Genomic DNA, 27,102 nt, shown 5'->3' with positions numbered 1-27,102 from the left:
AGGTTGGTACATAAACCTAACCAAGATCTGGACAGGGTAAGATGATGAGAACATTTATATAGCACTTTAAGGTTTGCAAAGCTTTGTACATGTTATTTCATTCGATACTCACAACAAGCCTGTTAGCTAGGTGCTTTTGTTATCCCCATTTTACAGACAATAAACTGAGGCTGAGAAAAGTTAAATGACTTGCTCAGGTTCACATAGCTGAGGCAGTGCCTGGGACAGAGACCACTACTCAAATTCAAAACAAAGACTTAGTTACTTTGAAAGCAGAAAGGAGTTTATTGCTTTCTCATAAGAAAGCCACTGGCAAGGGAGGACCAGGGAGGACACATACCAGTACAGATTGGTACAGAAAACAAGGCTGATTTACATCCTAATGCAACTTCCTCCTCCCAAACCCCCTTCCCCTTCATCCCATTGACTGGGCTTCAGGGGGCACAATCGATTCACAGAAATCTTCCCCAGCAAAAGAACACAAGTTTGCCAGGAGACAAGAAAAGGCGGGAAGTCCTGCAGTTTGGGGTGGGGGGGAGCATTCCATTCCCTCTGCTACACGCTCAAAAACAGGGCCCAAGGGGGTTTTGACAAGGTCAGAAGGGAATGTGTTTCAACAATACAATTAAATTCCTTGAGAAGGCCATCTACAACAGGTGCCTCCAATTTCTCTCCTTCCACTCTTCTTACTATCTGGCTTCTGACCTTATCTCTCTCCAAATGACCTAATTGCTATCCTTTGTGAGAACTATTAACAAGAACTATTAACCCTTTGAGGAGGTTTCACTTCTGAGAGATCATTTCTCACAGCAGTATTTGAATTTAGTTCTTCTCACCAAGCCCAGCACACTCCCCACTGTGTCACCTACCTGACTGCTACAGCTGTGTGGGGGGAATTTCAAAGGTGGTTCTGCATTTGTAAAGGGGAGTTAACTTCAAAATTACTTTTACATAGATTATGTCACTATGAATACAATAAATATGTGAAGTAGGCACAGCAGATGTTGGTGGTATTGTGCTCATATAAGAGATGGGAAAAGCGAGGTTTATTTAACTCAGTGAGGTTAAATAACTTGCTTGAGACGACATAGGTAATTAGTTGTAAAGCTAGGACCAGAAGTCCCCTAACTCCCAGCCTGGGCATCTTCCCAAAAGATCACATTGTGCTTTTGAAATAGGTAGTCCAAAGCTAATGATGAAAACTTAAAGCCTATGGATTCTCTGGACCATGCCACCCATCTCATTTGCCTCTTGACTACTGCTCCAGGCTCCTCTCCCACTGTTTCCTTTAAGTCCCAACTAAAAATCCATTTTCTACACCCTTACTGAACCCCTCTTGATTCTAGCACCTTACCTTTATTTCTTATTTATCCTATATATAGCTTGCTTTTTATATATCTGTTGGCATGTTGTCTCCCCCATTACATTGTGAGCTTCTTGAGGGCAGGGACTGTCTTTTGCCACTTTTTATATCCCCAGGGTTTAATACAAAATCTGGCACATAGTAGGAGCTTAATAAATGTTTATTGATTGATTGGTGCGTTCTTCCATTTTGATGATGGGCCCCCTTACCAGCCATCCTTCATTTTCTGGGTTTAGCTCTCCATCCCAACCTCCCCTTCCCCACCTTCGACCTGCCCCTGCTTTTCAGTTTTTTGGTTTTTTTTAGCTTACCCCGTTAGAATGTAAGCTTATTTATTCTTTTTGCTTATATTTATATCCTCAGTGCTTAGCACAATGCCTGGAACATAGCAAGTGCTTAATAAATGTTTATGGACTGACTACATAGAATGCAGATAACAGGTGAGCTCCTAATAGAATGAAAGCTCATTGAAAGCAGGGACTGTTTTATTTTTTGTCTTTGTATCTCAGAGTGCTTGGTCCATAGAGGACACTTAATTAATCCTTGTTAATTGATTGATATTTAGGTTTAGAAAAGTGGGCAAGAAGAGTTTGGCGGTAGAATTCACTTTCAGATCATCGTTGTATTTCTTCGGCAAAGAAGGCACAGTAGGAAAATCACTGGACTTGGAATTGTGAGAGATGATCTCTGAGAATCTCTCAGGAATGAAGCCTCCTCTTGTTCTGTTGAAACACTTGCAGCTGGTTGACTTTGTAAAGAAACATGCTTTTCAACTTTATCAGACCTCCTCCTCCCTAAAACTATTTACTCTAAAAAGAAAAAGAAAAAGAAAAAGAAAATCTCCTGTCTCCAGGCAAGTTGTAAAAAGTGTTGCTGTTCTTTGTTGCTGGGGTAGATTGCCGAAAATAGATTGTACCCTCAGAGCTTGCATTAATGAGCCCTGAGGAAGGGGTGGAAGGGGATTGCACTAGGACCTATATAACCTTTTGATCTGAACACACCTCTGGCTCTCTTCAGTCAGCACCAATTTTTTGGTGTTCTGAGGGAGCCCTTTCTCCAGAAAGCTAAATGAATTTTTCTTTTTGCTATGCTTGACTTTGTTACCCCTGACCGCTAGTTAACTTAGTCACCATTGCAGGCCTAAAACCACACCTCCATGTGGCCCCCCCCCTTGTGGGCTTTTCCTAGTGAACTCTGGGTAAAATGCGTGCGGGTAGATACAAAAAGTGTTCCTTTGAGAACTGACCACTCCTTAACCACTCCCTAATCCCACCCTGAATCACCTAATTAGCATATCTGGCACATAATTTATTATATTTTGTCCTATATAAACTTTAACTGTACCCCTCTAATGTTGCAGGTTCCTTTTTTTTGCCAACTTGACTTAAAAGAATTCTTGAGTCTGTGAATTGATTCTAGATAACACCATCCTGTACTCCAGTCTTTGAGGGGTCTCAAAATCTCAGACTGCAACATTTATAAGTCATTTAGTCCAATCTCTTTACTTAAAAAAAAAGGAAACTGAGAGGTAAAGTGACTTGCCTAAGGTCACACAACTAGTACATATCAGAGATGGGACTAAAACTGGCTTAGGATTCTGTGTGGGGTACAGAGACCCTTATCAATGAATTGGAGACTCAGAGATATTAGCAACATGCCTGGCACTTATTAAGTACTTAAATTCGTGTTAACTGGCTGACTGCAAAGGAGAACTGACAGTTCTATTTCTCCCCCTAAAGCTTAAAACCATGCACAGAGAGTATCAGCCAGATTGGGGTAAGCCAGATTTCAGTGCAGAGTGATTACAGCCCACCCAAATTTTCTTTACTCAAATAAAGGGTTGCTCTCTATGCACACACACACACACACACACACACACAGTTATTCCCCCAACTCCTTAATTCCTATCTCTGGTTCACTTCAGCCTCCTTGGAATGCTGGACCCCCATGTACTGCTCACGAAAGCCTCATCTTTCTCTTCTGCCAAAGCCACCACACCTTCCCTAGTTGCCATGTGTTCAGCCCACTTGTAGGCCTCAGTGACAGGTGATGTTAGAGTGATTTTCAGGAAACTGAGGCCCTAAAAGTATTCCTGGACTTTGTCAACTGTTCAATTCTGCAGCCTAAGAAAATCATCAGGAGCCTTTGAGGCATATTATTAGCATTCACTGGTGCCTATTCCTATCATCTGTTAACAGAACATTGGTTTGGTTCCTGACTAGAACAGAATTTTAATGGAATGTTATTACTGACATTGATCTGAGCTTTCCATTTCAACTGTATCAGTCTCCCCTGGAGAGTCCTAAGGCCAGTTCACACAGAAGTCTGATCTTCATAGGGATATTTTTCAATGCTAGTAGGTTCACCCAAATAGCATTCCACTAAGAGATACAAAACAGACATGCTCCCCATACTCCTCCTTTCTTTCAATCCTCCCCTATCAGTCTCACTTCCCAAAAAAAAGACTGTTTTTCTTCTCTTCAGACATCCAGACATAACCAAGACTGGCCCAACACCTGCCTCCTCTAAGAAGCCTCCTTCCTAATTAACCTCTGCCCACAGTGACTTTCTGACTCTGAAGAGTCCTATTTAAGGCACTTTAGACAACATCAGAATGAATGTAATTAAGTTGTACCAAGACAAATTTGAGATAGACATAGGATACACTGAGGTTAGAACTTCATCACCCAGCAATACCACTACTAAGGCTGTAACCCAAAGAGACCATAAAAATGGGAAAAGGACCCACATGTACAAAAATATTTATGGCAGCTCTTTTTGTGGTGGCTAAGAATTGGAAATTGGGGGGGGGGGGGGGCAGCTAGGTGGCGCAGTGGATAGAACATCAGCCCTGAAATCAGGAGGACGAGTTAAAATCTGGCCTCAGACCAAGCACTTGACACTTACTAGCTGTGTGACCCTGGGCAAGTCACTTAGCCCCAATTGCCTTTCAAAAAAAAAAAGAATTGGAAATTAAGGGAATGCTCACCAATTGGGGAATGGCTAAACAAGTTGTGGTATATGAATGTAATGGAATCCTATTGTGCTGTAAGAAATGATGAGCAGAAAAACCTGAAAAGACTTGTATGGTTGGATCAGTTCACAACTCAGAAATATTACTAACTACCCAGGCATCCATCCTGCCTGCTGTGTAGGTCTTCGGAGAAAATATCAAATTCAAGTATTAAGCACTAACTATGTGCACAGCCCATTAAAAAAGACAGCATAGTAAAAGACAGAGACAGCTTTAGAATAAAGAAGACAGAAACTCAAGTTGTCTCTCATAGATACTGGTTTCATTAACATAGACAAGCCACAGGCTTCAGGCATCTTGGTCAAGTTAAACTACTACTGTTGGGCTACTACATTCTGATTAAATTACTATTCCAGAATACTTTAGATATCTTAGATATCTGGAGATAAAGAACCCTGCTCTCAAGAAGCTTACATTTTACTGGAGGATACAACAGATAAAACAATGGGGTGGGAAGCACACAGATAAAACAATGAGGTGGGGAGCATACTGGGGAAACCATGGAAGACTTTGTGGCAGAATCAGCACCTGAGCTGAGCCTTCAAATAGACAAGGATTCCAAGACTGAGGGAGTAACATTCTAGGTATGGGGGACTGCCTGGTGAAACACACACAAGGAGATGGGTATGTGGTTCTGGATAAGATATGGCCAAGGCCTAGGGCTTGGGAAAGGTGTAATACGAAATTCTTTCCTGAAGCAAGTTTCTTCACCCAAGTTGAGACACTAGGCTTTTTTTTTTTCCCCAATTAATTTACTTTTAGTTAACATTCACTTCCATAAGCTTTTGAGTTTTAAATTTTCTCCCCCTACCTATTTTCCCCCCTCCCCTAGACAGCATGCAATCTAACATAGGCTCTACATATACATTCCTATTAAACATATTTTCACATTAGTCATGTTGTAAAGAAGAATTAGAACCAATAGGAGGAACCACCAGAAAGAGGAAACAAAACAGAAAGAAAAAAAAAAGAGCAAATAGTATGTTTCCATCTGCATTCAAACTCCATAGCTCTACTCTGGATATGGATAGCATTTTCCATCATGAGACTTTTGGAGACGTCTTAGATCCTTGCATTGCTAAGAAAAGCTAAGTCTATCAAAGTTAGTCATCACACAAAGTGGCTGTTACTGTGCACAACTTTCTCCTGGTTCTGCTCACCTCACTCATCAGCATCAGTCCATACAAATCTTTCCAGACCCTAGGCTCTTCTTTGCATGATCCTAAGACGTTCAAACACTGGGAACGGCTCACCACCAAATCTATTAAGATAAAAATCCTCAGAGGGCCCTAGAGAACATGTTTCTTGGGGATTCAACTCTGGATTTCAGTTTCCTCATCTGTAAAATGACAGTCTGACTTATGCCCTCTAACATCCTTTCTAGATTGAAAAATATGATCCTAAACTAGTAGCAAACCATGTACCAGAAATTCATCGATTAGCATTCCAGTCAAGAGCCAAGTTATATCAAATGAATAATATTTATATTATCACATCAGAGTGAAAGGATCACATCTTCCTGGGTGGTATTTTGTTATTAGACATCTGCTCATTCTTACCATTTTTGTAAAGTCTTGGGTTCCAAATCCTTGAGGATTACCCCCCCCCCCAATACCACCACCCTCCAAGTTCCTCCTACCCAATAAGAAGCCAATAGTGCTAGTAGACAACTGAAGCCAAGTATCCAACTGGGTAAGATGGGGAATGAGTTGTCAGGAAACCTGGATTCTAGGCCTATCTCATCAATTTGCTAGTTATATGACCTTAGTCAAGTCTTTTTAGTTGTTTGCCAAAAAAGATACAAGTTAAGGCAGCTAAGAATATTAGATATGAAGAATACAAGTCATCCCCCAGTTGATGAATGGTCAAAGGATATAAACGGGCAGTTTTTGGAGGAAGAAACTAAAACCATCTATAGTCATAAGAAAAAATGCTAAATCACTATCGATTAGAGAAATGCAAATCAAAACAACTCTGAGGTACCAATACCAGATTGGCTAGTATGACAAAACAGGAAAATTATAAATGTTGAAGATGATGTGGGAAAATTGGAACACTACTGCATTTGTTGGTTGAGTTGTGAAATGATCCAACCATTTTGGAGAGCAATTTGGAACTATGCCCAAAGAGCCAGAAAAATGTGCATACCTTTTACCCCAGCAATACCACTTCGAGGGTTGTATCGGAAAGAGATCTTTAAATGGGAAAAGGACTCATATATACAAAAATATTTATAGCAGCTCTTTCTGGGGTGGCAAAGAATTGGAAATTGAGGGAATGTCCATCAATCGGGGAATGGCTGAACAAGTTGTGGTATATGAATGTAATGGAATACTATTGTGCTACAAGAAATGATGAGCAGAAAAACCTGGACTGATGTTGAGTGAAGTGAGCAGAACTAGGAGAAGGTTGTACACAGTAAACAGCTACGATGTGCTGTGACTAACGTTGACAGACTTAGCCCTTCTCAGCAATGCAAGGATCTAAGACTTCTCCAAGTCTCATGATGGAAAATGCTATCCACATCCAAAGAAAGTACTGTGGAGTCTGAATGCAGATCAAAGCATACTATTTGCTTTTTTTCTTGTTTTGTTTCCTCTTTCTTGCGGTTCCTTCTATTGGTTCTAATTCTTCCTTACAACATGACTAATGTAAAAATGTTTAATAGGAATATATACATAGCCTATATCAAATTGTGCCCTGTCTTGGGGAGGGAGGTGGAGAGGGGAAGAAATATTTAAAACTCAAAAGCTTATGGAAGTGATTGTTGATCAATCAAAATAAATTCATTTAAAAAAAGAATACCAGGTCTGGCATCCGGAAGACCCAAGTTCAACTCTAATCCCAGATAAATCATTTAACCTGTTTCCTCATCTGTAAAATAGGGATAATATCACCTACTTCAGAAGTTATTGTGAGGACCAAAGGAGATAAATGTAAAACTCTTAGCAAAACGCCTGGCACATAGTAAGCATTATCTATGTAAGTGTTAGCTGTTAATGCTAACTCATAAGCACAATACACAGTTGCCATACTTGTAAGGCATCATGTCAGTTTGGGCTTCTATTACTACCTTCTATTACTACCCTTTGCTTTCACAAACCTCATAAAAAATAATTGTCTTCATTTTCAGCTCTCTCCCCACCTTCTCCTTCAGCATTCAGTGTGGTCTATGTTACTGGTCTTTTCCCCTATACCAAAGTTTATCTTCCAGTGTACCATATCAGGTGTCACAGTTTTAGTAACAAGAACTTAATCCTTACTATTAGTCCCTCCCAAATACGTTAACTTAATACACCTAGTTAGTATAGCACCCTCTCCAAAGTACCCACTCAATAAATCTGAAGGTCCTTAAGGAAGCCAGCTGGGATTAGACATTTCATCTTTCTAAAGAGAATCTGAAAGGGAGCCTTTACATTACTCTACCCAAACCTACAACCCTGTCCAAGGAAATTACCAATTATGCCATTCCTCCCCAATCCACAAAGCCCATCTTTTCTTGTATAACATACTATTACAATTCACATGAGTAACTATATCCTAGGGTCTATCCATATCAGAAATCCTTCAGAAAAAGAACTCTTTAGGTAAAGAACACATTATCTCTATGGCAAAAGCTTTGTGTAAAAAGAGAGCCCAGATTGCTTAAGTACTAAGAATAGTTTTTTAAACCCCACTAAATTACACAATTCTCTATCATAAACCAGGCCTGATTTACAACTACTTCATAGCAGCTGTAGCCTGAGGCCTTAGGAGCCAGGCTCAGCTTCGGCAACCAGCGGCCTTTTGAGCCCATGTAGGGAAGGTTTGGGAAAATGGGATGGATGACAGTTCTAGTCTTCATTAATAGAGGTGCTGATATTCACTTACTGGTGAGCAAAGGGCTGAGCTCCACATCCTTACAATCAATCTTTGCTACTGCTACTTGATGGGAATTCCCATTTGCCTGGCCTGTGCTTCCTAAGGACCACTAGACCCATCTCAAACGCTCCTGTTTCTCTCGCTTTCCACTAACCCTATAGGTAAACTTTTATGTGCTGTCTCCCCTATTTGGATGTGAACTATTCCAGAGTAGATACCATTTCACTTGGTACCCCATGGTGTTTAAATCTTCCATGCACTTAAAATGGCTTTTCAAAGTTAAATAGTGCATTTTAAAATGACTAGGCAATGCCAATTTAACTAAGATAGCTATATTCAGTTAAAACAAAGATCAGTGATTAGATGTGGAACTGAAAATGACCTTAGTCATTACAACCTAATTCCCTTAGCAGTGCATGGCACAGAGAAAGTAATGTAAAAAATGCTTCTATTTTACAGATGAGGAAATGAAGGGTTGGAGAGGTAAAGTGATCTGCAATCAATAAAGCTGGGTTTAGAGCACTCATTCTCCAACACCAAAGCTATTTCAACAAAAATAAGTTTTTCCTAAAAATTCAAGTCAGTGAGGTTTGAGACTCAATTTCTCTCCTCTATTTCCCTAATACCTCTAAATGAAGTACCCCAGTTACACATAGAACAGATAATTAAGCAAACTCTACCTATCACCCCATCTGATTCATCTGGCAGGGGAGGAGAAGGAAATCTCTAATCCTGTGTGATATGACTTCTTAATACTATTCCACTTCAACAGCTCAGGCTCCTTTTCCTGGCCAGAAGACAAACTGATGTTGGTGGGTGCACCAAGTGCCGAGTCAGACACACCATTCCATCCTCAGCAAGTGAGGACTTAAGATGCTACAGTGGAGCACTGCTACAATCACATGAGGTGAATAAGACAGAATACTCCATTTTTTATAATGGGGCAATATCCCAAGGTGACTTTACAAGTTTCTAGGGCTATTTTTCTGAAAATCTAAACAAAGTAAATGAACCCACAAAGTACCAAATTTCAGGACTAGCTCCCTAAGACTATACTTTGGAATCTTCCAACGTGAGTGAGAAGTCTTCCATTGCCAGACACCAAATGTCTTTTCCAAAAATTATTTCCTTCTATAATGCTCCAGACTCTTAAGATTCATCCTACTATCCCCACCTAGGGGTGGTTATGTCCAAGAGAACAGTCAAAGTTTTTCCCAAGTTTCACCAAACATCCAACAAATACTGTATACTAGGTCTTTATCCCAAGAGATTAATAAAAAAAAACCCTGTATACACAAAAATATTTATAGTAGCTCTTCTCTGGGGGCAAAGAATTAGAAATTGAAGGGAAGTCCATCAATTGCGCTGAATAAGTTGTGGTATGTGATGATATTACTTTTACTATAATGACAAGCAGGACGTTCTCAAAAACCGAAAGTCTTGCACGGTCTGATGCAAAGTGAAATGTACTGTGTACAAAGTTAACTGCAATGGGGGGCAGCTAGGTGGCGCAGTGGATAGAGCTCTGGCCTTGGAGTCAGGATGACCTGAGTTCAAATTCGACCTCAGACGCTTGAAACTAGTTGTGTGACCCTGGGCAAGTCACTTAACCCAATTGCCTCACCAAAAAATGCAAAAAAAAATAACAGCAAAACTGTAACACGATCAGCTGTGAATTACTTAGCTATTCTCAGCAATACAACCATTCAAAACAATTCTGAAGGACTTATGAAAAATGCTACCCATTCCCACAAAGAACTGATGGTATCTGAATACAGACTGAAGTATACAATTTTTTTTTAAAGAGAAAAATAGCACCGAGATCAGAATTCAGATGGCTTTGCTCAAGGATACTTTCATAAAGAATAGTCAGCTTTTGAAAATTACTGTAACTGCTTCCCTGTGTATAAATAATCAGTAGCTGGGCCCTTTGCTACTAACTACTCCTGGACCATGCCTTTATTGGTTCTCTCACTTTCTAATGAGGATTTATTAAGCTGTCAGACATTATGCCTTGACAGCACATCCATTTCCCATCACTTACAATAGTGGACCTAGCTTTTAACCAAGTTTATTGATCTCATTCTATTTCTCAAACTTGTCTCAGCATTATCAATCTTCATTCCTTCTGGTTACAGAAGAGATAACTTTCTCACAAGTAAATTCAACTACCAGCACCCTTGGATGCTATGCCCTCCCACGTCCTTTAGGACTTTGCCACACAATCTCCTCTCATTCGTCTGTAATCTCTGCTATTCCAAGGATTTTTTTCCATCAGCCTAAAAACATGCTCAGATTTCCCTACTCCCAAAGTAGTTTTTCCTTTAAGAATTCAGCTAGCATTCCATCTCTCTCCTCCCCATTACTTCTAAAATATTCTTTAAAGCTGATACGCCCCCTCTTCAATAACCAACCCATAATTTCACCCCAACTCCTTGAAATCAATTTGCCTTCTCTTCTGCCCCTACAGACTAATCCTGTTGCCTAATCATATGGCCTTTAGCTTTCATTTTACTCCAAAGTCTGTCTGAGCACCAGGTGACGGATGTCCCGCATTGGTTTCAGAAATCATTCTTGGTTCCGAATATCCCAACAAACTGGTTACCTTTACTGGTCCTGAGAATTTAAGGACACTTTCCAAAGCAGTCTATTGCAGGGATGGGGAATCTGTGGCCTCAAGGCAGAAGGTTCCTCATCCTTGGTATGGTAATAGCATTTACTATAATGGCTTCAACCACAGGCCCTCTTCAGATAAATCTCAAATCTATTTCTAACCCTCAATCTCCAGGTGCTTTCAGATCATCACTTGGGATGTTCCACTAGTACATCAAACTCAACAGATATAAAACTAAACCTATCCCTTTCCCCCAAATTGTTCATCCAACCTCATGTTGAGAGGAAGCCTGGTATAATGCTGTCTTACATTCAAATTCCACTTCAGACACTTACTAGCTGTAACCATGGGAAAGTCACATTTCCACTTACATAAAACAGGGCAATGTACCTAACTACCTTTCCAATCTGTTCTGAGGCAAAAATAAAAAAATCTCAAGTGTTTTGCAAACCTTTACAACACTACCAATTTGCAACTATAGGTAATCCTGTTTTTTCCCTCTCCTTAAGTCTACCCCTACTTATGTCCTAAGACCTGTCTATTCAACCATTACCTATCTACAACCTATTTTCACAACTACAATACAAGCCCTCATTACCACTTTCCTAAATTACTGTGATAGGCTGTTCTATTCAACTCAACAGTCTTTCATAATAAAAGAACCTTCCTTACACATTTGGTTCTAACAGTTTCCATTCTCTCCCTCCTCAAATTACTTATTTTTACTTGTACAAGTTCTATCATCCTAGTCTAACTTAAGCTTCTTGAGGGTACAAACAATTTCATTTTTGTCAAAGCACCTAAATAATGCCTTTCATTTCATAGGAATTTAATGAGTTGAATGACTATCAATGTAATAAAAAAATCTTCAGTGGGTCCACAGTACCTATTACCTATTGCTCCCAAACAACTGTACAAAGGAGAACTCATTCCCACCTAAATCCATCCATCATCTTCTAAAACAGTTCAGAGAACTATCCTCTCAGCAACGCATATTCCTATACTGATTCACCGTACTTTTGCCTCACTTTCCCTTCCCCCACATAAAATCAGACAAATCTTACCTTCATGTCATCTCTACTTTTTCAAATCATATCCAATCTTCCTGTACAGGCCTCTTGAATAGTCATTTTCCTAAGGTACAGGTCTGATTACTGCCCTCCTTCCTTGAAAATCTTCCATGGTTCCCATTGCCTCTAAAACATGAACTCAATGTAGCACAGCATGCATTCAAAAACTTTGAAATTTAACCCCAAGCTAACTGAACTAGTTGTTTACACATTTGTTCAGGTCTACCCTCCCTACCCCAAAACAAGTATCCTTAACTACTTTTAAAGCTTAGTTTTGGTGTAAAAATATCCCTGAATTACATTTGTGCTCTCTCCTATTCCAATTAACTCGAGGGCATATTACAGTGCCTTGTAGAATAGGTTCTTAATGCCTGTTTAAACTGAAACCCTTCTGCCTGGTATTCAAGGCTCAACTATTTGGCACTACTCCCACCCCTCTAGGTGTTCCTTCAATAATCCCACAACCAAACTGGCTTTCTCTCTTCCAAAATCCCTTCCTTCATGCTGTTTCCAAAATTTAGAATCCCCACCATTTCAGAGATAAAGGGAATTAAGAGTTTAGTTTATAGAACTGGCAAACAAGATGCATCTACTTCTCCACACCCAATGTCCCAAGGACATAGTATATGAAACTTGTGAAATATCTACTATAGCTTACGGGCAATTTAACTCTAGTTATACAATGTCATACAACGCTAAACCCTAATCAAGAAATATTGATTTTCTTTTCTCAGGCTGAGAACCCCTTGATGAGAATATTTCAGACCCCTCTGAATCTGCCAATTTACATAGATCACCCTTCTGTCTAGATGGTTAATTAGCTACTCTTAAACCCTAGCCTTTTCTCCCTTAAATCCCAAAGCATCTTGAGTCACTAATGACAAACTACAAGTTACATAGTTCCTCACTCTCTTCTTTCAGTATTTTGAACCTTCACTTTCAACCAGGTGAATGCAAATGAAGTTTTGTGAGAAATAAAATCAAGCAGCTTAAGAACAGAATTCTCCAATGAAATTTCTATTGTGATCTTGGGATTTGGGAATATTGAATTCTCAAGGGAAGACATTCCAGGAATACTTAAAACTTATTATCTTAAAATTCGGCTAAGATCAAACTCAAACCCCACCTTTCCCCCATCACACATCTTGAACCAGAAGAAAACTCTATGTGGAATTACAGTAAACTAAAATGCCATGAACCAGAGTCATCAAGGACAGTAGTTCCTTGCTCCTTTGGTCTTCCTTGTATAACTTCAATGGCTTTAAAACTAAACACAGGTGAGCTGAATAAGGGAAGAATGCTATATTACCTGAGACAGATTGGAGAAGAGAGTCCTAACTCAACTCTCATATACCCAAATAGTATGCAATGGGCTTGTTAAAACACACAAGATTGAGAGCCTTTTTCCCACACCTCAGTAGAGAGGTTTGTTGTATCAAATAGACTTTTGTTCATTTCAGGTTGACACTGGTTGGACCAATGCTCAATCTTATAATCTAACAGTGAGGCAACATGACCCAAAAGATCAGAATGGATTTGGTAAACGATAAACATTCAGCACTTAGTACCATATACCTATGAGAACCAAATATATGAGCATCTGTATAATGCTATTAAAACTTTTTTCAAGGTTTAAAACCACTGACTGGAAGCACCAGAGTCCATTGGATCATTTTTATTTGTATGTATGTTTTACATCCTTAGAAAAAGAATCCCAGGATTTTTCCTCCTGTGTGTTTTCGTCTTGCTTCCTCATGGTCCATGATGCCAGCTGAGGTTGTAAGCACAATGAACCTATTAAAGAGTTAGAACAAAGAGAAAGGATTTTTCTAGGTATAAGAATAACCTTTAGCAATATGGTCAACTGCAAAAATATTACACAAACCTCCACCTTAAGCAGTCATGGAATTAAACTTGCCTATACTTAGGATTCAGATGCTCTGGTTGTCTAGTATTAGAGATTTTGAATTTATAAAATTCCCACTGGGCTAATAGCAGCAGAGAATTGTTCCAAAACCAATTGTGTATTAGCTTGGGGCAACAAGATCCAACCTCATATATGAAGACCTCAAGATTAAAAAAAAAAAAAATTCCTTTCATTCTCCCCACCCCCCAAAAAGAAACTTTTCTATTTCTCTAGAAATACCAAGTCTTCTTAGACTTTCTGGACTCAATCTCTCTTTGATGGCTAAGTTAGGTTGAACACAAAATCCCTTCCATTAGGAAGTATAAATAGTTACCACTATTGACTGAGAAAATACATGATAAAAAGCTACTATGAACTCAATATTTTAAATGAACTTGTTATTTTAATCACAACAGTATTTACAAACCCATGAAATAAGTCATTCATACATGTGCTTATTCAATCCACAAAAAAATTTATTTGATAGCTCATTTGAGATGGCTAGTGGGGCACAGATTGGAAAACATCATTCTAGGTTTTAAACATTCCCTGCCTATATGTAAGGATAATGATAATATTCATGATATCCTTAAACTAAATGCAATTTACTCTGTAGTTTCCATGATTTAGCAGTGTTTTGCTAAATTGTTTCACAGAACACGGGCTGTTGAACAAAGGTGGGGGTAGTTCAATGAATAAAATGTAACAGCTAATTATTTCCTCCTGAACATTAATATTTGTGTCAATAATCAATTATGCTTAGCATTTTTTCAATGAAGATAGGCCTAATTTCCTCTACTCTCTCAAACTTGACTTCTCACTTTATCCTGGTAGTAATACAGATAATTCAATTCCCCCTAAATCATGGGATTGAATTTAAAAGTACTCCTTGGTGGAGCAACTAGGCAGTCTAATGGATAGAGCACCAGTCCTGGAGTCAGCAGGACCTGAGTTCAAATCCACCCTCAGACACTTTACATTTGCTAGCTGTGTGACCCTGGACAACTCACTTAACCCCACTGCCTAGTCAAAAAAAATATAATTTTTAAAAAAAAAAAAGTATTCCTTGGTCAAATTAGTTAGGGGAAAAGCCTAGATGCCAACTTATTACTTTGTTTTCAGGGTAGAAAAATAACTGATTAATGAATGATACTTTTATATGGCGTGTGTTCTTAACTAGAACTGCAAAGTTATTAATTTCATTTTCTTTCATATTCAACACCTTTTAAAGATTCAAAAAGATTGACACCACATTAAAACCAATGAAAACAAATTCAAAGTACATGTTTCTGAATGCATACAATATATATAATAAATCATATAAATAATATATACAATAATGTAATAAATTAGATCACTTCACAGAAATTCTCTGATTTGTAAACTTTAAACTGCATAAAGAGAGGCTTACCCAAACTGACGGGACGGTAGCAGATTATTCTGCCACTTCTCCAGATCTTTCAACTGAACATCAAATCTGGGGCTGATTACACCACACTGTAAAAAAATATTTTTCAAAAACTTTTTTTGAACAGAAATATTACATTCTAATGATTTAGAACCACTTTTAAATAATGCCTGTTTAAGCCTATCAGTTATTAAAGCAACACCTTTACTGACTGCTTAATGTGCTAAGTGTGCTGACCCTCTAAGCTCCCAGTCCTCGAAGAGCTTACAATCTACCTAGAGGAACACAAAAAGTTTAATAAGACAAAAATAGTAGACATCACAAAGCAGTACATGATTAGTTGCCAAAAAAATGGAAGGCGTTAAAAATTACAGCTCAGCAGTTTTTCACTGTGGGCTGGAATGGCTGATATGAAAATACCCCTTATGAAAAAAGAGCAGAATCGGAATGGTCAGGAAGGAAAAGGAATGGAATGAGGGTTGGGGAGGAGGAAAAAAGAGCTGAGTAAAAGATAAACTTGAGGGAGCTTCATTTGTGAGAAGAGGAGGATGAATGCAGATAATGTTGAAAAAGCAGGATCAGGTTAGGCAGAGTTAAGAACCTTAAATCGGCATAAAGTTTCTGCACAGAAAAAATGCATTTGGGAAAACTAAACTATGCAGATCTTGCAGTTAGCACTCCAACACACTAAAAAGCAAACAACTGAACTCTACTTTATGTTTGTAAGAGTATTTTAGTTATCTACCCCTGCAACAAGATAGCTGGGTTTCTCTAATGTAATATAATCACTGATTTCATATTTGTTGGAAACTGCCAAGATCCAGCCACCACATAACTATGGTCACAGTTTGCAGAGAACATCCTGTGAATGTATATTAATAACCTCCTTTTCAGTTTCTCTAGATATATCAAGTCTAAGAATCCTTTCTGGACCCATTCTCTCTTTTATGGTGGGTTTGGTTGAATACAAAAACCCTTCCATTAGGGAAATGGATTAAGGTAATAAGGAAACTTAACTCCAGTCTAGATATAATTATATATGACCAGTGACCTGTCCAAGGGAATTCTTTCCTATGTGGCTCAATGATACTGGGAAGAGACTCCTTCAGTCAAAGTAGTTTAGTAGTGACTTGTTCTAGAATGTTACATCAATAAATTATTCCTGGTATATTTGTGTTTCAAGTGCTGCATACAATACTAACATTATATTAACATTTTTTTCTACAATCTCCGTATGTTCACATATAATCCATGAACTACAACATAAGAAGTCTCCTAACCTCTCTGAGCCTCAGTTTCCTAATCCATGAAATGAGGGGACTGAACTAGATGGCCTGAGGCCCCTTTCCAGCTCTGGCTCTAGGATCTTATGACTAAGGGGCAGCTAAGATTATTTACCTGCTATTACTTTAGGATCCAAATTTATTTCAGTCACTATAAATATGAACATTTACATCTAATAATGTTTAGCTGACCATTAAGTTCATGTTTTAAGAGATAACTTTGGTTTTAATAACCAATCTTTTCCAGAAATCATATCTCTCCCAAGATCACTAAATAAATGTTTCTTAATGAAGGACCCACTGGTCTATTTTTCACTTTTTTTTTCTCATCTCAAGCTCTAATTACAGATTACAATTATCAAGATATGAAAAACGTCCTCAGAAATCTTATTAGTCTATAAATTCCTACCTTGTTTAATCTGCCCGTGAGGTTCACGACAATTTTTCCTGCTCTATGATCATCAATGATCTCAAATTCACCAATGTAACCTACATGGTATAAAAGAGTGTATGTTATGCAACGAACAGAAAAAGTTTGCAACTCTTGAGTCTTCGGTATATCGATTCAGTGTTCCCCAAGCAAAAATATACTGGATTTTGTACTAAAACTAGCATTTCTAATGTACCCTTGACAAAACTTACTTCTGAAACTTAGAATACTTAACAAAATACTCAATTCACTAGTACACCAAACTTGTTTAATTTCCATAGTGTGGCCAAGGGGAGAAAGAGTCTGATCCAACTACTACCCTCATTTTACACTAGAGGAAACTTGAGGCCACAGAACTCTAGCATCAAGTACACAGCAAATGAAAGTTACTCATTCTTATTATATTTAGAAGGCTCAGAGTAATTCCATACATATCTATTTTTAAAAATTTCACAATACTATAAATGCTGCCATTACAAAAGTACAATTTTTCTCAAAATCGAAAGTATTACCAAGGACCACAAAGCTCTTCATCTCTTCTACATTGTATCTTGAACCTCCTTTAAAACAATACCACAGAGAGAATCATACTTACCATGCTTCATCATCACAGTTAAGAACCGGACAATTACTTTAGAGCATGGCCTAATGAGAACCTGACGTTTTCCTCGCTTTTCTGCATTGTTGATGCTTTTGAGAGCATCTGCCAGGACATTCATACGCACCATGGTGCCTATTAAGGAGAGAAAAAATAGTTTAGTTAGTACTGCCATCATAAGCTGAAAGGGAATGATTTTAACTGTTGTTCCCCATTGGCAAAATCAAGATGCCAAGGATCCAAATAAGCCTGCAATGATGCAAAAGCATAAATATCTTTAATAAGGCATAAGAACAAACAATCCAGGCTCATTATTAGGGCCAGGGATTGGACCTGTGATTTACTTAGTATAAGAAACTCCCAGGTGAGGAAAACTCCATTAATTCAGGTTCTCTGCTACTTAATGATCTTAAAAGAGAACAGGGAGGTCATACAGTCAATGTCAGAAATAGGACTTGAATCCCAGTATTTCCCAGAGAGGCAGGCTCTCTGACTACTACCTATATTGTCTATCATAAATCAGTTGCTTAAAAGAAGATTTTAGACCAGATCTAAACCTGAGGTCAGAAAAATTCCCTCATTCTCACAAATTCCGGGCCACAGACAAAAATTAAAGTCTTGTACCAACAAGGAGCTTACATTCTATAATGGGAAATAACACACACAAATCACAACTAAATACAAAACACACATAAAACAAGTAACAAGGGCCTGTTAAGAGAATCAGGCTAATAAGTGGCACCTGAGCTCAAACTCTTCTGTGAAGGAGGGATTCTGAGAGACCTGAGTAAATATACGAACGTCGAGCAAAAAGGTCTAGTTTGACTGGACAACATGATGGGTGGAGACGAATTTATGCTAACTCAAGTTAGGCCTAAGACAAATTAATGGTGTTTTAAATGCCAAGAGTTTGTATCTCATCCTACAAGCAACAGGGAGCCACTGAGGTTTGCAGGATAATGAAATGAATGGTCAGACCTATGCTGGGAGCTGTGTGGAGAATGAAAAAGGGTACCTGGAGACTACTGCAAACAAACGAGGAAAATGACTTTTTGAAAGATGGAGGTGAATGCCAGACTTGACAAGACTTAGCCAGGTAATGACGGGGAAGATGGGAGATGGGTAGTGAGGCAGAAGTTAGAGCCAAAAACATTCCTCTGAGGCTGCAAATCAGCAACTCGGGTACTGGCAGTTTCAGCTCTGCAGTGTCACCCTTCTTACTCAAAAGTCATCATTACCATTAATACCAAACAAACTGCAATTTGCCACTGAAAGCTCTTTACAACCTGACGCCCTGTTTTTTCGCTTCTTACAAAGCTCTTCCCTCTACGCTGTCAGTTCGTCTCTCAAGTCCTCTTGCACACCCCACCCACCCAACCTTCCCGTGCCTACAATGCACTTCTCCTTCCTCATCTCGCCTCCCAAATGCTTGGCTTTCTTTCCTCCAAACTTAAGCTCCAAGGGCCACCTTGCACAGCAGACTTTTCCTAGAGCCCCCCTCCCCCGAGTTGCTAATGCCTTCCCCGCAATAAAGTCACCTTGCACGCAAATGAAGGCGTACTTTCTACGGACTGCTTTAGGGATGGGTGGTCTCCCCTACCAGAAAGAACATCCTGGGCTCCTTGGGGCCTGTGGCAGCGTCCGCTTTTCCTTGGTACCCTGCACTCAGCAACAGGCCTGCGGGGCTATCAGACTCAAGGCACTAGGGAATTCACTGACCGCCCGGCCTCCGGGCGGACCCGGCCTGGCCTCCCCGGGCTTGCATTCCCCGTGGACGAGTTCTCTTCCGCGCGAAGCAAGCCATATTCATGGCTTACTCGTTGCGCTCCAACGGACTCAGCGAAGGAAACGCCCCCGGCCCCACTGCAGCGGGGCTCCCTCCGCTCGCACGTGCGCTGACCGGCAACCGGGGCCACAGTCAGGGGCCTCACGCTCGCCCATGCCCGCCCAACCGCACGCCAGGTTCCGCCCGCCGCCCCGGGGGCCGTGCTCCCGGCCTCGCGCGTCGCCGGCTCCGTTCCCGGGCCTGAGGAGCGCGGAAGCGGCCGCACCCCCCACCCCCGGGGAAGGGAAAAGAAGAGGCTTTAGCGGAGTCGGAGGCACCCTCCCGCCCCCGCCGGTCCTCCCGCGTCCCTCGGATCTCCAGCCGGGAATCCAGCCGCGGCCAGACTGGGAGCCTCTGAAAGGGCAGAGTCTGGGGCGCCAACGGAGCCCACGAGCGCGTGAACTGGCCACAAGATGTAGCCGATGTCCCGTGGATGCAAACGGAGAGCAAACCGAGGCTACTCACCAGCGCTGCAAGATGGCGGAAAGAGGACGCGATGGGAGAGCGCGGAGAGTTATGGGAAGCGCGGGAAGTCTCGCGAAGCTTTGGAGGAACGCGGAACAGGATGGGGCGTACCTGCCCGCCCAGGAACTACAGCAAAACAGAGCCGATGACAGGGCACCGAGAATTGGGAAGGGCGGGTACCAAGAAGGGCTGCCTGGGGTCGGGGAATTAATTATTGCCTAGACTCGTTTCAACACCTGCTTTCTATATACCCTTCCTATACTTTAAAACTTTTCTCAAAGATTTGAAATGTTTAAAAGTTGTCTGCTTGTTTTTCATGATTTATTAATTGCAAAGAAATCTAAAAACATTGATAAACAATCTGTGCCAACTTAATGCGGAAGAAAACCACAAATGCCACCAAAAGAAAAGAAGAAAACTTGATTAAGAGAGAATAAGGACTACCCCATTATTCGACATTCATCCGTACATCAGCTTCTCCCTGCGTTACTTAGACTCACTAGACTCACGACGGTTACTCGTTTTAAAATCACATGTGTACCTCGTTTTATGAAAACTTTAAAATAAGGACGTTCCAGGTAAATCAGAAAGAACATATATGTATGCATACATAAATACATATTAAAATTTTCCCTTCCTAGTACTCCCCCACCCCCTGCAAATGCTTTCCCTCTGAGATCTATGGTTGAATCATTTGGTACAGAAAGAGAAGTAATGTATAATTCTGTAATAAGGTAGTTTAGGACCAGGTTGTGAAGGGCTTTAAATGACAGAAGAGTATTATAATAATAATAAAAAACATACACATATATACATATGTGTATTGTGCACGTGTATGTGTAAGTATTTGTGTACACATATATATAATTATTCATCTGTTAGGATATAAACTCTTGAAACGGGATTCTTATTTGTATCTTATTTGTGATTAGTGTATAGTAGGTGGTCAACAAAAATTTGTTGATTTGATTGATTTAAAAAGGATTGGTTTATTTAAAATATAGTAAAATGATTTATCAAAAAATACTGATTCATATTAAGATTTTCAGAACCTCTCTCGCTCCACCCCAAACTCTCATTTATAGTTTTCTCCTTTTCCCAATTGGAGAAATCTTTTACATTCACCTGAGGCATCATCTCAGTAATTCTCTCAACAGACCTTTCGTTGTGGCTACACCCAATCTCCCAATTCTGTTATTGCCCCTGGCCACTTCCTACCCTTAACCTTATCTCGACTCCTTTCTCGCTTGGCCACCTGCCCCAGGTCCCTGGTATTCCATTCACCCCAGTTTACTGGCCACTCCCATCCAGATCCCCCTTAGACCTCTTCTCCAGTCACCCCAAGCTAGATCACCGCCCACAGTCTTTCTGTATGTAAGGTCCATCTGGCCTCCATTAAGGTCCTCAGATTCCTTAAGAACCTAGACAAGGGCTCAGATTCTTTAGATCTGGCCTTCTTGCATTAGTGATACAAATGCTTAGATTCCTTAAGAGTCTGGCCAATACGGCTGATCTTTAATAAAACTTGTCTTTGGCTGAAAGAAGGCTTGGATCAAATTCACTCAGGCAGGACTCACGTATTGTGATTTTGGGGGTCCTAGCACCCCTAACCCTCTAAACTTCAACAGTACCGTATTGTAAAATTTGGGTTAAGTAGTTGGTCATAGGCTCTGTGTCATCTGCAGCTGCCACAAAACCCTCCAAAATTCCCATTTAATTTCTTATGCCAACCTCAGATATATCGAAACCTCAATGGGGAAATTGTGGAAGGAATATCTATTTGGGAGCAGCTAGGTGGCACAGTGGATAGAGCATGGCCCTGAAGTCAGGAGGACCTGAGTTGAAATCTGGCCTCAGACCAAACACTTGACACTTATTAGCTGTATGACTCTGGGCAAGTCACTTAACCCCAACTGCCTAAAAAAAAGGAATAACTATATGTATACATTTTCTGAAATGTTCAGTGAAACTAATTAGACTTTACAAATTTTTTAAAACAGCACTAAAATTAGACTAAGAAAAAAAACACAAACACCTGGGTTTCCTGTGTTTTCCCATTTTCAGTTTTGGCTCTACCACTTTCAGGCTGTGTGACCAGTGGCTCTCAATTCCCTAGAGGATCAAATATAATATCCTCTGGTTGTTAAAGTCCTTTGTAACATGATTCCTTCCTGCCTTTTCCACTCTCTCAACTTTTTGCTCCCCTAGACATAATCCATGATCCAGCTAGACCGGACCACTTTCTGTTCTCAGAATATGTACTCCATCTCTCATCTCCTTGCTTTTGCACTAGCAAAATCCCCATGCCTGGTATATTCTTCCTCCTTACCTCCAATTCCTAGCCTCCCTGGCTTTCTTTAAGACCCAGCTCAAATTCTACTTCCTGAAGGAGGTTTTTCTCCCCCTAACCAGGCAGTTGGGGTTAAGTGACTTACCCAGGGTCACACAGGTAGTAAGTGTCTGAGGCCAAATTTGAACTCAGGTCCTCCTGACTCTGAGCCAGTGCTCTGTTCACTGTTCCATGAGGCCTTTTTTACTACCACCACGACCCCAGCCAAACCCTTGCAAGTACTCTCCCTGTTAGCTTGCATAGTAAGCCTGGAAAGGTAGGTTAGGACCCAGTTCCAAAGGGCTTTAAATGACAGAGGAGATTATAACAGATTTCAAAGGCAATAAGGAGCCACTAGGGCAATTGGGTAGGGGTGTGGCATGATCAGACTTGGTTTTTAGAAGTATAAACTCAGTAGTTATTCATGAATGGGAGAAGGAGAGACTGGTGAACTAAGAGATGAATTTGGAGGCTTTGAAAATTACCAGTAACATGTTTCAGAGAAGGGAGAGTGGAACATCCTGTTCTGTACACAGCAAATAGGCCTATTCAGCTAAAATGCAGAGCTGCTTGAAGGATAATAACAGATAATAACAACCAAAGCCAGAATGTTAAGAGTTTCAAATGCCAAGAGAGTTTGTTTTTTTTTATTTTAAAAGCAAGGGGCAGCCCCTGCAGCATCTCTAAGGGTGCCATTTTCAGAACTTTACTTTAGGAATACCAGTTCAGACAAAGGAGGGGAATGAATTGAAATGGGGAGAAATTGGAGGTAAAGAGACCAGTTAAGAAACAATCAATGCCTCTTATACCTCCAAAACATTTAATTGTTTTATATTTAATAGATATACTCTCTGAATTTGAACAGTTGCTTTCAGACTTAGCTAGTTTAATCCTATTCACTCACTAATTTTAGAAAAATAATGGAAACCTAAACTCCATATGATTAGTAGGCTAAAACTTAATCCATAGGCCTTAAGCACATGAAAAATTCTGTCAGCTACAGTATTTTCTGAAACCTTTCTCTTTCCACTACAGTTAAGGGAGGAAGAAATGGACAAATATAATCCAAGGAAGTTGGAAGTAAAAAATGGCAATTGATTGAGTCATCTCTCAATTATTCAGGAGCTAAAGTATTCTGTGTCTAAGGGCTGAAGACAGTTCCACTTGTCAATAACACTGGAAGAGTAAGAAAAGCTAGGAAAAGCTAAGGAAAATCAGTTGATTTTGCTGGTTCTGAGAAGATGCAAGCTTTTGAAATAATCATATCTTTATAGTTACACAACTGAGAATTTTCTTAAAATAGAAAATCAGGCAAGAGGCAGCTAAGTAGTTCACTGGACATGGCACCAGGAAGACTTGAGTTCAAATCTGGGCCCAGATACTTAATGGCTATGTGACCCTGGGCAAGTCACTTTAACTTTTGTCTGACTCAATTTCCTCAACTTCAAAATAGGAGCAATATAGCACCTACTTCCCAGGGTTGTTATGAGCATCAAATCAGGTATTTGTAAAGCATTTAACAGAATACCTCTAGATACTTAATGAAAGTTTGTTTCCTTCCTCCCATCCATGCATTAAAATTAGATAATACTGACAGATTTGAATAGATGACTTTGTTCAAAAATCAGTGAGGTATTGCCATTAAGTGAGTATAAAGTCAGGTATCATAGATGTTCTGCATATAGTCCAGTGATGGGGCACCAATGATGGATCCCTAAAAGGCTCCGGACTTTCCCATGTGGCCCAGGTCTCTGGAGTTTGATTAGGACACCTGGCCCTTCCCAATTAATACTTTTAACTGCCCTTTCATTATAGCCCTCAGAGTCTACACCTAGTCCCATCCTAGACTGCCACTCCTTGATTCCATCTAGACCCCTTCCCTGTCAGTCCAAACAACTGGCCATTATTGACCTATAAAAAAGGTCAGTATAACCTACCAAATTGCTCAGATTCCTTAAGAGTCTGGCCCACTTGTATTGGCATCACAAAGGCTCAGTTTCCTTAACAGTCTGGCCCACTTGTCAACACAAGTGGCACAAATAGAGCTGACTCTTGAAAGCCGGCCCACTTCTATTGGCAAAACAATAAACCTTGTCTCTGAGGGAAAGAAGGCTTGAGTTGAATTCTTTCAAAGCAGGACCTGCTTCTTTTGCCCTTGAATTTTGGGGTTCCTGGCACCCCTACACTGCAACACAAGCAAAATGATTCTCCATAGTTAGAAAGGTTCTCTAAATATTCCCAAGCAAAGATGGCATTATGCTAATTGCTATAGAAAAGGAAACAAGAGGAAGGTCTTCAATGAATTGGATAGATCCTTGGTAAGGGATTTGGGGAGACAGACAAAGCATCTCACAGAATGAGGGTGGATGGAGAAATTGGAATCATAAATTAGTGGATTTTCATCATCACATTGATGAAATATCAAAAGACCTACTGAAGTATCAAAATTGGCAGTAATCAATAGTGAGAACATACTAATTCATGAATCCAATATTACACTACTGGAAGGTTTGTTTTGGGGCAAGCAAAATGCCATTGTATTCATTTAATTTGGGTCATCAGATTATCATAGCTTGCTGAGGAAGTTGCTCAGTCTTTACACCTAGAAATATCAAAAAAAAATGGCTATGGTAGTGGTATATTCTGTTATGTCATATTTCCAAGTATTACCTTTCTCTACTTAAGATGGTATATGACAGTAGGCCAGAATGGGAATGTGACCTATGACTCACAGAGAATGGAAACTACTTTGAAGAAAAGTAAACAACAAAAAAAGCTCCAACTATCCCATTGGAACACTTCCATGTGACCCTGGGCCATCCCTGGCACTATGCCTTCTTTGTTCTTTTTCTATGTAATACCTGACCTAGCTTGAGGTTGGTGCTTTGGATGTTATTTTGTCCTGCTGCCCCCCAGGATGACTGGACTCTTGTAAAAAAACTCCCTTAAAAAACTCAATCAACCTAGTTTACCCTAACAAAACCTGTTAATAACCAAGCTGGTATGAGCCCCAATTTGGTTTCTCAGTGTTGTCTCAGAGGATATGCCACCCTACAACTGGCATAATTAGGACAGGATAGTCTGCCCTCTTACATCTGGCATAGTTGGTAGGATATCAGAGAAAGAGGCCTGGGGACTGAGGTTTCTGCAGGGCCATCCTCATCCCTGTGGGAGAGGTGGCCTGAGGCACATGAGGACACAGACACCTAAAAAATGCACAATGATTGGCTTCTGCAGGAAGGAAGGTTTGGGAAGCTCATACGATGTATTGTGTTGCTTAATGTAAGATTTATAGTCTAGGCTAGAGGTTCCCAAACTAATTTGGCCTATTGCCCCCTTTAAAAAAAAAAATTACTTAGTGCCCCTCTGGAAATCTACTTTCTTTAATCCTTTAATGTTCTTTTTTAAATGTGTCATTTCAAAAAATATATAAAATATATTTTAAAAAAATGATGCATCTTGATAAATGCCAAAGATTTATGTGGGTTTATTTTATAGCCTGCAACTTTGCTAAAGTTGTTTATTATTTCAAGTAGTTTTTTACTTGATTCTCTAAGTATATCATCATATCATTGGCAAAGAGTGATAGCTTTGTTTCTTCTTTGCTTATTCTAATACTTTCAATTTCTTTTTCTTCTCTTATTGTGAAAGCTAATGTTTCTGGTACGATATTGAACAACAGTTGTGATAATGGACATCCTTGTTTCACCCCGGTCTCATTGGAAATGCTTCTAGCTTGTCCGTATTACATATGATGCTTGCTGAAGGTTTTAGGTAGATGCTACTTATTATTTTAAGGAAGACTCCATTTATTCCTATGCTTTTTAGTGTTTTTTATAGGAATGGGTGTTGTATTTTATCAAAAGTTTTTTCTGCATCTATTGAGATGATCATGTGGTTTCTGTTAGTTTTGTTGTTGATATGCTCAATTATGCTGATAGTTTTCCTAATATTGAACCAGCCCTGCATTCCTTATATAAATCCTATCTGGTCATAGTGTATTATTCTTGTGATAAGTGGCTGTAATCTATTTGCTAATATTTTATTTAAAATTTTTGCATCTATACTCATTAGGGAAATTGGTCTATAATTTTCTGTCTCTGTTTTGACTCTTCCCAGTTTAGGCATCAGCATCATATTTGTATCATAAAAAGAATTTGGTAAGACTCCTTCTCCTATTTTCCAAAATAGTCTATATAGTATTGGAATTAATTGTTCTTTAAATGTTTGATAGAATTCTCTTGTAAATCCTTCTGGCCCTGGAGAGTTTTTCCTAGGGAGTTCATCAATGGCTTGTTCAATTACTTTTTCTGAGATAGGGTTATTTAAGTATTTTACTTTTCTCTCAGTACATTTCCTTAGTTAGATCAGAATAATCCACTTACTTAGATCCATTTAACCCACTTGATTAGATTTTTTTTATCATTACATCAAAGTCAACTTATACCTACCCCCTCTATGTATACCGCTTTAACATGGTGTAATAACAGTACAATTCTCAAGTGTCATCTTCCCTTGTAGGGATGTAAACAGTTTGCCCTTATTAATAACGTTTTTTTCTGTCCCATTTACCTTTTTATGTCTCTCTTGAGTCTTGTATTTGAAGATCAAATTTTCTATTGAGCTCTGGTCTTTTTATCAGGAAGGTTTGGAAGTCCCCTATTTCATTAAATGTTCATCTCCTTCCCTGAAAGATTATGCTTATTTTCACTGGGTAGTTGATCATTGGTTGTAATCCAAGCTCCTTTGCCTTATGGAATATCATATTCCAAGCTATTGACTCTCTCTTGCATACCTCTCATTTCTTTTCCCAATTTTTCTTCTACCTCTCTAATTTGACTTTTAAAGTCCTTTTTGAGCTCTTCCAAGAAGGCTTTTTGGGCTTCAGACCAGTTCACATTCCCTTTTGAGGTTCC

The 27,102-nt window shown here is 39.6% G+C and overlaps 1 protein-coding gene across 1 annotated transcript; it reads right to left on the bottom strand.

Annotated features, from left to right (window-relative positions):
- Positions 1-13,601: 13,601 nt before the first annotated feature.
- LOC114052473 (40S ribosomal protein S15a) lies at positions 13,602-19,941 on the bottom strand. The gene is made up of 5 exons (XM_027875109.1): positions 19,858-19,941; positions 17,565-17,702; positions 16,949-17,028; positions 15,260-15,345; positions 13,602-13,736 (listed from the first exon to the last, which is right to left on the bottom strand). The coding sequence occupies exons 2-5, from the start codon at positions 17,695-17,697 to the stop codon at positions 13,643-13,645; spliced, it is 393 nt and encodes a 130-aa protein (XP_027730910.1). The 5' UTR covers positions 17,698-17,702; positions 19,858-19,941; the 3' UTR covers positions 13,602-13,642.
- Positions 19,942-27,102: the final 7,161 nt, after the last annotated feature.

Source organism: Vombatus ursinus, unplaced genomic scaffold (assembly GCF_900497805.2).
Source record: "Vombatus ursinus unplaced genomic scaffold, bare-nosed wombat genome assembly UNPS02014807.1, whole genome shotgun sequence".
NCBI classification, from domain to species: domain Eukaryota; kingdom Metazoa; phylum Chordata; class Mammalia; order Diprotodontia; family Vombatidae; genus Vombatus; species Vombatus ursinus.
The sequence above is the reverse complement of the archived record's forward strand: the minus strand, read 5'-3'. Positions and strand labels throughout refer to the sequence as shown.

Bases quoted from the DNA above. Each gene is read 5' to 3' on its own strand.
- LOC114052473 (XM_027875109.1), bottom strand. From the start codon at position 17,697: ATGGTGCGTATGAATGTCCTGGCAGATGCTCTCAAAAGCATCAACAAT. The intron at 17,029-17,564 runs GTAAGTATGATT...TATACCATGTAG, and splicing joins AACTGTGATGATGAAGCATG to GTTACATTGGTGAATTTGAG. The intron at 15,346-16,948 runs GTAGGAATTTAT...ATTTTTTTACAG, and splicing joins TCACGGGCAGATTAAACAAG to TGTGGTGTAATCAGCCCCAG.